Here is a 13,002-nt window from a genome sequence, read left to right as displayed (position 1 = left end):
CCGCTACCACAATCTTTAGTCCTGTTTACTGGCTTGAATCCAAGGGTGGGTCTAACCCTTAAGGGGAAATTTATTAGGATTTATATTCGTTAGGGAGCGCTATACATAGATGTAAGAAAGCTAACTCAATTAAAATTACCCAACTGAATAAAGCTGACCTGAAATCTGTTAATAACCGGACAACAGTAAATTCCAAAATTGACCTGAGACTCGTAATTACCCGACCCAATTAACCCATTTACCACATAACCCACATCTAGTCCATACAAAATCATAGCAAGTACCACAATTGGAATTCATGAACAATCCAAAAGCCCAAATCAAAGCCCAACCACTCTCCCCAACTTCAACAACCCTAATCCCCACCACATAAATCCTCAACTAAAAACCCTAATCACATTCCCCATCCACCTTCCCTCTTCCCTGCATCTCACATTCTCACAGCACAACCGCAGTCCCGACCTCCAAACTCAACCAAAAATGGGACGAGTCCGCACAAAAACAGTGAAGAAATCATCCCGTCAAGTAATTGAAAAGTACTACTCAAAAATGACCCTTGATTTCCACACTAACAAAAAAGTCCTTGAAGAAGTTGCAATTATTCCATCAAAACGTCTCCGTAACAAGATCGCTGGTTTCTCTACCCATCTCATGAGGCGTATCCAGAAAGGCCCAGTTCGTGGAATTTCCCTCAAGCTTCAAGAAGAAGAAAGAGAACGTAGGATGGATTTTGTACCTGATGTTTCCGCCATTAATACTGAGCTTATCGCTGTTGATAGAGAGACTATTGAGATGCTTGCTGCTTTGGGTATGTCTGATTTGCCTGGTTTATCTGAGGTTGCTCCTGAATCTGTCAGTCTTGCTGTTCCTGGTGCTGGTTTTGGTCGTGGTGCTGGTGGTCCTCGTAGGTACTGATGATCATTTTGGTATTCGATTTGATGTCGGATTTGTTATTTTTAGGGTTTTGCTATGTCAAAAGATTGTTTTGATGTTATGATGTTTTCTTTAATGTTTTTGAGATAATGAGTAGTTATGTATTGGATTTTGATGGATAATGGTATTATGTTTTGTCATTGAATTTGGATTGTCTTGTTGAAGTAGCAAATTATTTAGAAGAATTGCTCAAATACCCGCGTAGACACACCAGGTAGTTAGATTTGTTGGCCTTTGGACGAGCCGGGGTAGTGGGGGTTAGGACGGTTTATCAGGTTAAACATTTGTAAACTCTTAGAAATGCGATGCTCGGACTTAGCCTATTTTGCCTGCTTTAGACCAGATCAAATGGATACAATTCAATTATCTAGTCGTTGTTTGTTATGTAGGTGTTAATACAAATTCCTACTCTGGAAAGTTCGAAATTTACTTGGCACAATTGGTCCGGGTTATGCGAATGTTAGTCATTGCTTTTCATCTATTGAACTGGACATCTATTTTTGTCTGAGGTTGTATTTAGTTGGTTGGGCTTTCAAGTTAATCTAATATGGGTTGGAGATTTTTAACCAAACTAATTTCTCTACTGCTGACTTGGATGAGGCTAGCATAGCTAGTAATGAAGAATGTATTAATTTTTTTTTTGGAGTTTTGAGTTGCGTCATAGGTTTTATTTCTTAGAGGAGATGATGAGTTGTTTAAGATTGTCGAGTTTTTCATTTGACAGTTAACAATTTTTAACGACATTTCTTGCAATTTTCACTTTCTAATATAACCATGTATGGTAGGAGGTTAGTGAGAGTTTGCTGTATGATTGGATTTGTTCTACTTTAATTGTGAAAGAAGCCTTGCTCTCTTAATTGTTCTGTTTAACCTTCCTTTTTTTTGCGAGGAAATGTTAAAAATCATCCATCTTTGACTCTTTCTGACATGACAAATGCGGATTTTGTATGATTTAAGGAAAAGGTTATGTAGCATCAACTATCTGCATACTATAGTTTCATTGAGAGTGAGTCGGAAGTGACCTAGATTATCTGCTCTCTGCTGGTAAAACTTGTGATCAGTTAAATCTGAAACTTGTAGTTGTAGTATAGTGATCAGTTAAGATTTATTAATTCCTTAAAAAAGCGTTGTTCTCACTCTGCATATTTGCCTCCTGAATGCCAGATCAAATGGATGGGATGGTCCATGAACTATTCAATTATCTAGTCCTTGTTTTTATTATTATTATTATTATTATTATTTTTTTTTTTAAAAAAAATTTTTTGGGAGACAGTAGAAATTTCTTTTCTAAAGGGTCTTTTGAAAAAATTGGGATTTATTTGGCTCATTGTTTCAATTTGTTTTAAGCTCAATTGGCTCTGGTTATGTGAACGTCGTTGCTGTTGATCTATTGAATTAGATTTCTATATGTGTCGTTCATCTATTTGCAACTCTTTGGACCGACTCTCTAATTTTCATCTGAGGTTGTATTAGTCGGCAGGCTTGTAATTCCTTTCTATTTTAAAGTTTATCTATCTAATCTGACTCGGAGGATTATAACCAAACCAAGGTTTTGTACTGATGTCTTGGATGAAGCTAGCAGAGCTAGTAAATGGTGATCCTATTAATTTAATCTTAGGAGTTTGTCTCACGAGTTACGTCTGAGGTTTTGGGTTCATTTGAGACAATGAAGTTATTACTGTTGAGTTTTTTCTTCTGATTGTTAACGACATTACTCGTGGTATTTGACTTTCTTAGGAGCTTCTTGTAGATAGGAGGTCAGTGAGGGTTGGCTCTAGGATTGAAATTTTTAATATTGGTTGAGAAAGGAGCTAAGGAGCTTTAGTGCAAGTTTGTTGATTTAGCCTTTTCTTATTTTCGTGAGGAAACTTTTGAGTTCATCCATCTTAAAACATTTGCTGTAAGTTGCATTTAGATTAGAACTTCATCCTTGATGGTATGATAAATCTCGATTTTGTCTGATTATGGAAGGTAAGGTGGCATCAATAATACAGCTTATGATTGATTGGTGTCCTAGTAATAACATCTCTTACCTTGAGGTTATTTTGGTTTTGTTGCATGATCCAGCTTGTTGGTAACTTAATGGGGAGTTGAGATCATCTCTCTTACGATATATCTCATGTTTTAGCGAATTAATCTAATCTGGCTTGGAGGTTTTTAACCAAAGTTTTAGAGTGCTGCTGTAGATGAAACTAGTAATGGCGAATGTACTAGTCTTGGGAGATTGTGTTATGTCTCAGGTTTTATTTCTTAGAGGAAATGATGAGTTATTTAGAGACTGTTGAGTTTTTAATTGACTGTTTTCACAAATTTCAGTTTATAACCTTGTAGGTAGGACTTAGGACTAGGAGGGCAGGAAGTTAACCTTGTATTTATGATTTTTTTTTCAATTTCGGTAAAGGAGCTGTACTCTTGCAAGTTTTTGATATAACCTTGTTTTTTGAGGTAGCGTTGAAGATGATCCATCTTAGGACTTCCGTTTCTGTAGATTACAACTTTTTTCTTAATGCTAACTTAACAAATGGTGATTTTGTATGTATGATCAAGGAAAGGTAATTAGCATTGATTCTCTATTCTGTAGGAGTACAACTGAGAGTGAGTCAGAAGTGAACTTAGTTTATCCGCTCTTTGTTGGTAAAGCTTGAGATAAGTTAAACCTGAAACGTTAGTTGTAGCATGCTGTTCTGATTCGTTGAAGATAGACGGGTCGAGCATGCTGTGTTGGTCTCTCATATTTCTGATTGCTTTCGTGGATCGAGTAGGGACCTGGTTAATACAGCTTTCAATACAGTAGTAGTTGTATTCTTTTTTGGTCTATTATTATTCGAGTATAAGATAGATTTCAATTCGAGTTGGCCTTCTATTTCAAATTCATTACATGGTATACGAAGTTTACATTTTCCGTTTCTAGGCGTCCTATTACAAATTTATGGTTCTTTTTGGGAAACTTTTACCTGAACACAATTGCTATCCATTATCTATTAGCCCTCGATCCATATAACATTATAAACCAACTCACCCAACACCGACCACTCCTACTCCACCGCCTTCTACACACTTCATCACTTGCCATCCGTCCATCCCTAACCCCCATAGAAGCAGTTTGTCTCTCTTAACACTGATATATCAATCTTCACGCTTTTTGTTAGTCCATAGACATTCTATCCTATTTGACTCGTTAAAATTTAAAACAGATATGCATACATCCGTCTTAAATCAGAATTTGTGATAGTCAAATTAAGTGTGTTATTTCTTCCTATTTACTCCGTATTATACTTGCCTTTTGTTTGGGTATCTTGGGATGGCGCCAACGAAACTAGAACCTCAAGTCGTTACCATCTATCAGCCCCATCACTCACTATTCACTACCATTAACGTGACTTGCTCTTGACTTGTCACCAACCACAAGAATCCACGAATACTCTTAACTCTTAATCAAGGACTATCGCCCACCTCATTTTTCACCTTTCATTTCAAATGCTCCATCCACAGTCCATTACTCATGTTTTTTGGCACATACAATTGCATGCACTATTTATTTCACTGCTACTCCTCTTTGTTCACTAACCTACTCTTTCATTATCCATCAAACAACCTAATATAATCCTTTCCTTATCTAATAATCCTTCACTAATTATAATCATGGCCAATAATGCTGCAGAATTAGTGTTTATCCCGGGCACCGGTGTTGGCCACCTAATTACTACAGTACAATTAGCCAAATTCATCCTTCAAACTAATCATTCTATTTCCATTTCTATTCTTTTAATTACTCTTCCTAACCAGTCGCCCAAATTAAAGGCCTACATCGAGTCAGAGTCATGTGACAACCCTTATTCCACCCGACTTGTATTCGTATCTCTCCCGACCCTAACCAATGTACCTGACCCGTCTTCATCAGATTTCTTCACCACGGTAATTGAGCACTGCAGGCCACTCGTGAAAGATCTGTTTGATGATCGGTTAAGGGCCGGGTTGCCTAAACCGGCCGGGCTTGTTCTTGACATGTTTTGCGCCGCTTTTGTGGATGTTGCTGATGAGCTAGGTGTGCCTTCCTATGTCTACTGTACTTCTGGTGCTTCGTTCTTGAACTTTGTGTTTTGGGCTCAGAGTTGGGCTGACAGTCATGGGCTCCAGGCTTGTGATTTCACGGCTAAGATCAGTGACCCGAATGGTTCGTTTACCGTACCCGGGTTTAAAAACCCGGTTACGAGTAAAAATATTCCTGCTTTTCTTAAAATGGAATGGGGGAGTCAAGTTTTCTTTACTCTTGCACGTCAGTTTAGAAGAATGAAGGGTATTTTGGTCAATTCATATATGGAACTTGAACCGCTTGCTATCCAATCATTGCAAAATAGCGAAGACAAATCAATCCCACCGGTCTATCCCGTGGGCCCCATTCTAAATCTTAAGAGTGGAGGTGGGTCCCAGGATAAGGATAAGGAGTCAACGATAGAGTGGCTTGATAGTCAACCTGAATCCTCGGTGGTATTCCTTTGCTTCGAGAGTATGGGAGGTTTTGATGACGAACAAGTTAAGGAAATAGCCGATGGTCTAGATCGATCTGGCCATCGTTTTTTGTGGTCTCTACGAAGGTCGCCAACCTTGGCAAAACCAGAGATTTCTAACGACAACGAGACCTTCTCTGAGGCCCTTCCCAAAGGGTTTCTGGATCGCATAGTGCAAAGAGGAAAGATTATAGGGTGGGCACCCCAGGTTGAGGTGTTGGCCCACCCAGCTGTAGGCGGATTTGTGTCGCATTGTGGGTGGAATTCGACTTTGGAGAGTTTGTGGTTTAATGTCCTTATAGGTGCATGGCCAATTTACGCTGAGCAAAAGTTGAATGCCTTTGAGTTAGTTAAAGAGTTGGAACTCGCGGTTGAGATACGAATGGATTATAGTTCGGACTGGAGGTTTGAAAAGCCCAACTTTTTAGTAAAAGCTGTGGAGATTGAAGAGGGGATTAAGAAGTTGATGAGTATGGACGAGAAAATGAAGGGAAATGTGAAGGACATGAGCGACAAAGCTAGGAAAGCTTTAGAAAATGGAGGATCATCTTATCATTGGCTAGGTTGTTTTATAAAAGATGTCTTGAGTTACATTGCTTAAAGTCTTGCTAAACGTGTTACTTATTGACATCTCTTGCCTAATTTGTTTTAGCCTTATATTCCCCCTGTTCCGTTTATTTGTTGTCCTTTTTTATATTGGGTGTCTCAGTCAATTATCGTCCTTTCTATTTTAAGAATAAATATTATGAGTAATTTGATTATTCATACTCAATTTGTTTCACTTGTCATTTAGTAACTGGTTTCCTCTCCTTTTCTTAGTTTGTGCCAAAACCAAAGGACAACAATTGACTAAAACTGAGGGAGTATCTTTTAAGTAACATATCGTGAGATCAACCCATGTAGTAACAAAGAAGAGAAAAGAAGATTTCGTTTATTTGGCGAGCTCAAATCGTCCCCACAAGAAGCCTTTTCTTATTGCTAACCCCTTTCCTAGTTTAATTTCCTTTTCAGATAATGTAATGATTAAGCCCGACTATCCGAGTCGAGTAGGTACTCTGTAAGGAAACTTTTTTTAGTGTTCCCAAAAAAAAAAAAAAAAAAAAAAATGAATGTAGTAACATATATCTATACGCATTAAATCAATAACTCAAAGAGATTAACTAGGATGTTATTGGGACAGGGCGCATAATGGGGTGATTTGGTAGGTAGTATGGCAAGTGCGGGTTACAAAAGTCTCATCAGCCGGGTGTGGTGGGACAGGTACGGGTGATACCCCTGACACCTGCCTCGCTAATACCCGCCTCATTCATCGACCGACGACCATCCCTCCCCGTATGCTTAAAATTAATGTATTTACTTAGGATGTTTGACGCAAATTTGGAACCTAAACAATAACTTTCTTACTTTTACATTTTTATTAAAAGTGATACTGAAATTCAATATAGTCGGGTGACAGGGTTAACATAACTAAATTATGAGAAACTGGGCAATTAATACATAATCCTCTGAATTTGTCAAGTTGTTTAAATTAAGAAAATAAGAACGCTCTTAAATACTATGGTCATTGGCAAGTACTCAAGTTGAAGCAAAGAGCCTGTGTACTGCCATGGAGAAAGAAGGGTTAGTAACACTATACCCACCATCAACCATCAAGTTAAGCCCATTCACAAACTTGGCCTCATCACTTGCCAAATACAACGCCGCGTTAGCCACATCCTCGGCTTCAGGGGTCACCCCTTTAAGCACTGCACTCTCACATAGCAACCCATCTATCACTCCCTTATCAATCATACCCATTCCGTTCTGTAGCAATGGCGTCGAAACCCCACATGGAGATATTGCGTTCACCCGCACTCCATACTGTCCCATTTCGACACACAAGCTCTTCATCAGTCCCAGTATCGCGTGCTTGGACATGGTGTACGCGTGGGGGGACTCGCCTCCTAACACGGAAGCTATGCTTCCGGTGAATAGGATGACCCCGCTCTTTTGTGGGATCATCACTCTTGCCGCATGCTTGGCTCCCAAGTACCCACCGTACACATTGATGTTGAAGACTTTGAGGAAGTTTTCATTGGTGGAGCCTAGGATGGTGGGGTCTACGTCTCCAGAGATGCCTGCGTTGTTGAACATGATGTCCAGTTTGCCGTGCTTGAAGATGGTTGTGTCAATGAGGTTCTTGACATCGGTGTCGTCCGTTACATTGCAGTGGACGTAGGAGATCTCCCCAGTGGCAGTGGCAGTGGCGGTGATCTCTTGGCATAAGGAAAGGCCTTTGGTATCTTGAACATCGGCGATTATGACTTTGGCACCGTGCTTCACGAAGAGTTTTGCTGTTGTCTCTCCGAAGCCGCTTGCTCCTCCTGTTATTATTGCTACTTTTCCCTTCAACCTGCATTACAAACGGCATAAATGACAAGTTAGAATTCATCATTCATAATTTCATATGACTTCAAACTTGAATAACAAAAGTATACTACCGATAAATACCACCTTCATACTAAGTACTCCGTCCCTCCCAATAATATGTTTACCTTTGATTAAAATTCTCCTTACAATGAATATAAAAGTAAACAAATGACTGGGACGGAAACAATAGTATGTACTATATCTTCCTACTACAGTATGTTATATTCGTTTTAACACCGTGCAAAATACTACTACGAGTAAAACTGTAAATAAACATGCCAATCGAGTGATCGACCCGACCCATCTTTCACAATTACGGAGTAACACCTTATCCTTGCTGTCAACATTCGCATATTTCGATTGCACCTTTGAAAATGAAAGTTTGCGGTAGATGAAAATGTGTCGTTGGGCTAGTGAGCAGCTAATAACCCGCTCACTAGCTAGTAACCAGAGTCACACCTGCTTCCAACAAGTCATGAATGATTGCTTGGAATGGGAATTGACTATGTTTTTTTTCCTCATTTTCTTTTTTTATTTCGAATTAAAAGATAAATTTACATTACTACAAAGTAAGGAGTATAATTTTATTGCTTCAATAATCTCGCTTAGTAAATTAGCGGCTAAAAATATATTCCGTCAGACTCTTTTGAATTAAAATTGGTCCCCATTGACCATTAAGATTGCAATATGGTCTTTTACTATAAAGATGTATCATTGTATCAATAAATATAAATTCAAAGAGATCTATGGAAGCTAAGAAGCTTAAAATAGCAACGTAAATTAAAAAGAAAATGACAGCAAAAATACATTATCCTTGTCCAATTATACGAAGTATGAGTTATTATGAGAATATGACCTATAGCTACCTACCATACTGTCAAAATTAATCATTTAGGTCCCATGCTCTAACTTTTACTGATGGTAAGCAAGACATTAAAACGATATGGCAAGTAATCGGTGAACAATAGTTGTCGTCACTGGTAAGTCGGAGATCAGTATTTACATTAATCCAGTATGATACGGTAATTAAACGCCATGTGTTTTTTTACCCAAGTTAACCAACAATGTAAACAACTAAATACTCTCTCGTTCTCACCCATTTATACCTTTAATTAAAATATCAATAAATATATCAATAAATATCAATAAATATAAAAAATAATCAAAAATATCAATAAATATAAAAAATAAATAAATGACTGAAACGGATTGAGTACTTAGCATCAAATTGTTGTTTGCTCGCTATCTTAACTCCTTACCATGGGCCGATGAGCTAATTAGTATACATTATATTTGTTTCATAGCCGTCTTTGTTTCCTATTGATGTTATAGTTACTTACTCCAGAAATATAAATGATTACAAATAAAAGTTATCGACTTAAAGTAGCTCTAACCACAGAAAAACACAGGAAATTGATAAGGGATTCGAAGAGTAATTAACATGTCAAAGCACTTAGAGATAAAATGCGTGTATAAGATACATACTAAAAATATTACGTAGAACGAGTATCTAGTGATGCGATTTTAAATTGTCGTTAGGGATTAAATCGTTTCATTTAAATTTTGATGATGCAAAGTTGTATATAAGAGGAAAGGAGGAGGAGGAGGAGAAAACACACCTCATAGCAACAAGATCATTTGTCGATGACATGCCGTTGACTGTAGTTTAGGCTTGAATATAAGCAGAGCAGCTCTTATTTCTCGCAGTTTCAGAAGTTTGACCACCTATTTGTGAGCAAGAAAAGTTTCGAGTGTTTCGACCAATACCGACTTACCAAGTCAAATGACACGTTTATACTACGGAAAAGTGTTGATGCTTTGGGAATACCTAACTTGTCGTTTATATAAGGGCCATTTGCTGAAAAGGAGTATATGCTCCATGGCCCATGCCACTAGGTGTACCTAATAACCAATCCGGGCAACGTGGTCGACGTTTTATAACAAATCGTCGACGGTTTTCAAAAAAAGACGCACATATCCTTACTCTCTCTCATTCACTACTCCCTTTCTCTCTTTCACTCTCTAAATCTCCCTTACAACCCCGCCGCACCACACCACCACCTTCGCCACTGCATTACCACCAACGCCACCACCGTAACACCTCCACCACCACCGCAGCAACACCACGGACGACGGCAGCACCAACCACTTCTCATTTTCCTTGTTTTTTTATCAAGTCGTTTTTTTTCAATTAGTTTAGTTTTAGTTGTATAATTTGATTTTAATTAGGCTAGTAATGTATGTTTGTCTTGGTTTGAATGGATCCTCGTTTCAATTTCGTTATTCTTCTTCCTTCTTGTTATTTTCTCATTTCAATTTCGCAAATCGGCTTATTATTGTCGGATTTGTTGTTGTTGTTGTTGTTGGGTTGTTATTGTTAGTGTTGTTTGTTGTCGATGGATTTGTTGTTGTTTTCGATGGATTTGTTGTTGTATTTGTTGTCGATTGATTTGTTGACGTAGTTGTCGGGTTTGTTAAGAATAGAGGAAAGGACGTCTTACAGGGGGAGGGACGTTGAACTTCAACGTCTGAGATGGGTAGGGACGTTGAAATTCAAGTCTGATATGGGCATGGACGTTGAAGTTCAACGTCTGTCGTGGGTTGAGATGTTGAGGTTCAACGTCTGTTGGGGTATAGACGTGAACAGTAACCGGCTGTGTTGGGTTTGGACGTTGAGTTTCAACGTCTTCCCTGGTCTTAGACGTTGAAACTCAATGTCTTAGCCATGAACGGACATTGAAATTCAATGTCCGTCCATGGTTCGAACCTTTTTCTTTCGTTTTAACCGTATATTTTCAATTTTAATGGTTAATTTTTTTTTGTATTAAAAGTTGTTAATTTTGTACTTAAATGTGTAATTTATATTTTTTTTTTTGTATTAAAAGTTGTTAATTTTGTATTTAAATGGGTATTTTATATTTCTTTTGTATTAAAAGTTGATAATTTTTATTTATAATGGTTAAATTTATATTTATTTGTATTAAAAGTTGTTAATTTTTTATTTAAATGTCTAATTTATATTTCTTTTGTACTAAAAGCTGTTAATTTTGTGTAATTTTGAATTTATTTGTATTAAAAGTAATTTTTTTATATAAGTTTTGTATGAAAACTTGTTTATTTTTATTTATCTAACGTTTTAATCTCGTAAATGCAGATGTCGAACAACAAAGATTACATTATGACTTCATTAGGTCGTACGAAAGACCGAAGAGTGATAGGCTCTAAGCGGCGTATCCCCTTACCGTTAGCGCCACGTCGTGGTCGGGGAGGTAGGGGTAGGGGTAGGGGTAGGGGCATCCAAATCCGCCCTTCTCCCGACCCTACTCCCGAGCCCGTTATGACCGAGATTGATTTACCGACTGCGCTTTTTAGGGAGATAGTAGCCGATTCTGATGCTGAGGAGGAGGAGCATTTTGACTATGTGGTTGAGCATGAGGATGATGATGATGATGAAGTTTAAAACGTAGTTTAAATCCAACTCAATTATCTTCCGATGATGAAGATGACGATTCCAAATCTTGTACATAATCTCGAGCCTCAATTTCTTCAGGTTGGCTAGCAACATATTGATCATAGAAATCAATGATGTCGAGTTTGACATTTCCTAGGTTGAATACTTTGCCGACACATAATTCTGATAGTGTTGCGTAATCAAGCACGGTCAGTATGCGCTCAAAATAGACAAGGACATCACCTTTTAGCCTGCGAAACTCCCACATCTTTTAATACCTAGGTCCTGGTACAATGTCAAAACATGTAAACAAGTCTAGGGCACAACCAAATGAAGGAGAGGGAAATATAGTTTGCTTCATAAGCCCACTAAAGTTTTACTCTAAACCAATTGACAATATAACGAGTAGCCCTTAGGCTATAAAGTGATGAACTCTTTTCTCTTCTATCCACGTGACACACTTACATGTGTGAAAATTTCTTCACACTAAGGGTACAAGACAATTGGTGACCTTAACTATTAACTTACGGTTTTGGTTGAGATGATCTTGTCACATGGTATCAGAGCCAGTGTGACCAAAAGATCACAGGTTCAAATCCTGGAAATCTCCAGAAATCTCGCAAATGAAATTTTAGTACATGACATATGTGGACAAGTACATTATCCACTTTTCATGCCCAATGAGCATTCGAGTGAACTGGGGCGTGTTAAGGTATAAGATTATTAATTGAGTCTGAACCATTACCTTAATGGTTTTAGTTAAGATGATTTTCTTGCACGATATTAGAGTCAACGTGACCAATAGGTCACGAGGTTCAAATCCTAGGAGCTCAATAAATCTCACATGTGGAGTTTTAGCACATGGAAAGGGTAAACATGTACTGTGCATTATCCACTTTTTAAGTCCAATGAACATTTGAGTGAGAGGGCGTGTTAAGTTATAAGCCCATTGAGTGAGACTCAACCATTAGCTTAATTTTTTGGTTGGGATGGTCTTCTCATAGTAAATGAATGTCTTTTCATATAAAAAGTTCATCTTATAGTGTAAAATGTCTTTATTTCATAATTTGTGATCATGTTATTGTGCATTTATATTCACGTGATTTTTATATTGAGATCAAATAAAATATTGCTCTGCGCTTAAAAAGTACTCAATTACATAAATCTAGTTAATTATTCTCATATAAGACGGTTTTACGTAAATTTGGGTAAAAAAATTGAGAAATATGATTTTTTTTTTTGATAAAGTAAAAGAACTAGATTGATCCTTTGTGATAGGACCAACTTATCTCATCCTTTCGAAACGAGTATTTACATTTCAAATCATCCCTTCCACCTTAAATCAACTCCTCCTGACCATCCCCAAGCAGAAGATCGAGTTAATCAGGTCACCAATATTTTTCCTCTTTATCACACCTTAATTATCTTAACCCACTTTTACCCTCCAAGTAGAAGATCACGACTTAGGTCAGCAACCCAATCATTTTCCACTTTCCAACCAATGAGAGAGTGACACCTACTGGGTCACCATACTCAAGCAAATGTCACCCTTTGTTTTGACAGTTGTCCTTTCCAGCCAATGGGAGAGTGCCACCTACCGGATCACCAACAAGGTCACCAACTCAGCTGGAGGTCACCAATTGACCCTGAGTACTTCAAGGTCACCAAAATCATCCCCTTAATCCTAATCTAATGTGTTAT

General features: G+C 37.9%; 3 protein-coding genes across 3 annotated transcripts; 2 read left to right on the top strand and 1 right to left on the bottom strand.

The window, feature by feature from the left end:
• Window positions 1-379: 379 nt before the first annotated feature.
• LOC141647523 (small ribosomal subunit protein eS17w-like) lies at window positions 380-1,078 on the top strand. Its single transcript, XM_074455735.1, has one exon. The coding sequence runs from the start codon at window positions 481-483 to the stop codon at window positions 913-915; it is 435 nt and encodes a 144-aa protein (XP_074311836.1). The 5' UTR covers window positions 380-480; the 3' UTR covers window positions 916-1,078.
• Window positions 1,079-3,801: 2,723 nt separating this feature from the next.
• On the top strand, window positions 3,802-6,222 carry LOC141647522 (anthocyanidin 3-O-glucosyltransferase 2-like). The gene has a single exon (XM_074455734.1). The coding sequence runs from the start codon at window positions 4,576-4,578 to the stop codon at window positions 6,040-6,042; it is 1,467 nt and encodes a 488-aa protein (XP_074311835.1). The 5' UTR covers window positions 3,802-4,575; the 3' UTR covers window positions 6,043-6,222.
• Window positions 6,223-6,806: 584 nt separating this feature from the next.
• On the bottom strand, window positions 6,807-9,666 carry LOC141647521 (short chain aldehyde dehydrogenase 1-like). The gene is made up of 2 exons (XM_074455733.1): window positions 9,470-9,666; window positions 6,807-7,833 (listed from the first exon to the last, which is right to left on the bottom strand). The coding sequence occupies exons 1-2, from the start codon at window positions 9,499-9,501 to the stop codon at window positions 7,017-7,019; spliced, it is 849 nt and encodes a 282-aa protein (XP_074311834.1). The 5' UTR covers window positions 9,502-9,666; the 3' UTR covers window positions 6,807-7,016.
• Window positions 9,667-13,002: the final 3,336 nt, after the last annotated feature.

Source organism: Silene latifolia, chromosome 3, assembly GCF_048544455.1.
Source record: "Silene latifolia isolate original U9 population chromosome 3, ASM4854445v1, whole genome shotgun sequence".
In the NCBI taxonomy this organism is placed as follows: Eukaryota; Viridiplantae; Streptophyta; class Magnoliopsida; order Caryophyllales; family Caryophyllaceae; genus Silene; species Silene latifolia.
Note: the sequence above shows the minus strand (reverse complement) of the source record. Positions and strands in the feature narration are given on the sequence as shown.

What these genes read in the sequence shown, in the direction of transcription:
- LOC141647523 (XM_074455735.1), top strand. Translation starts at nt 481, where the DNA reads ATGGGACGAGTCCGCACAAAAACAGTGAAGAAATCATCCCGTCAAGTA.
- LOC141647522 (XM_074455734.1), top strand. Translation starts at nt 4,576, where the DNA reads ATGGCCAATAATGCTGCAGAATTAGTGTTTATCCCGGGCACCGGTGTT.
- LOC141647521 (XM_074455733.1), bottom strand. Translation starts at nt 9,501, where the DNA reads ATGTCATCGACAAATGATCTTGTTGCTATGAG. An exon ending in AATGATCTTGTTGCTATGAG is followed by an intron (nt 7,834 to 9,469) that starts GTGTGTTTTCTC and finishes TTTGTAATGCAG; the next exon opens with GTTGAAGGGAAAAGTAGCAA.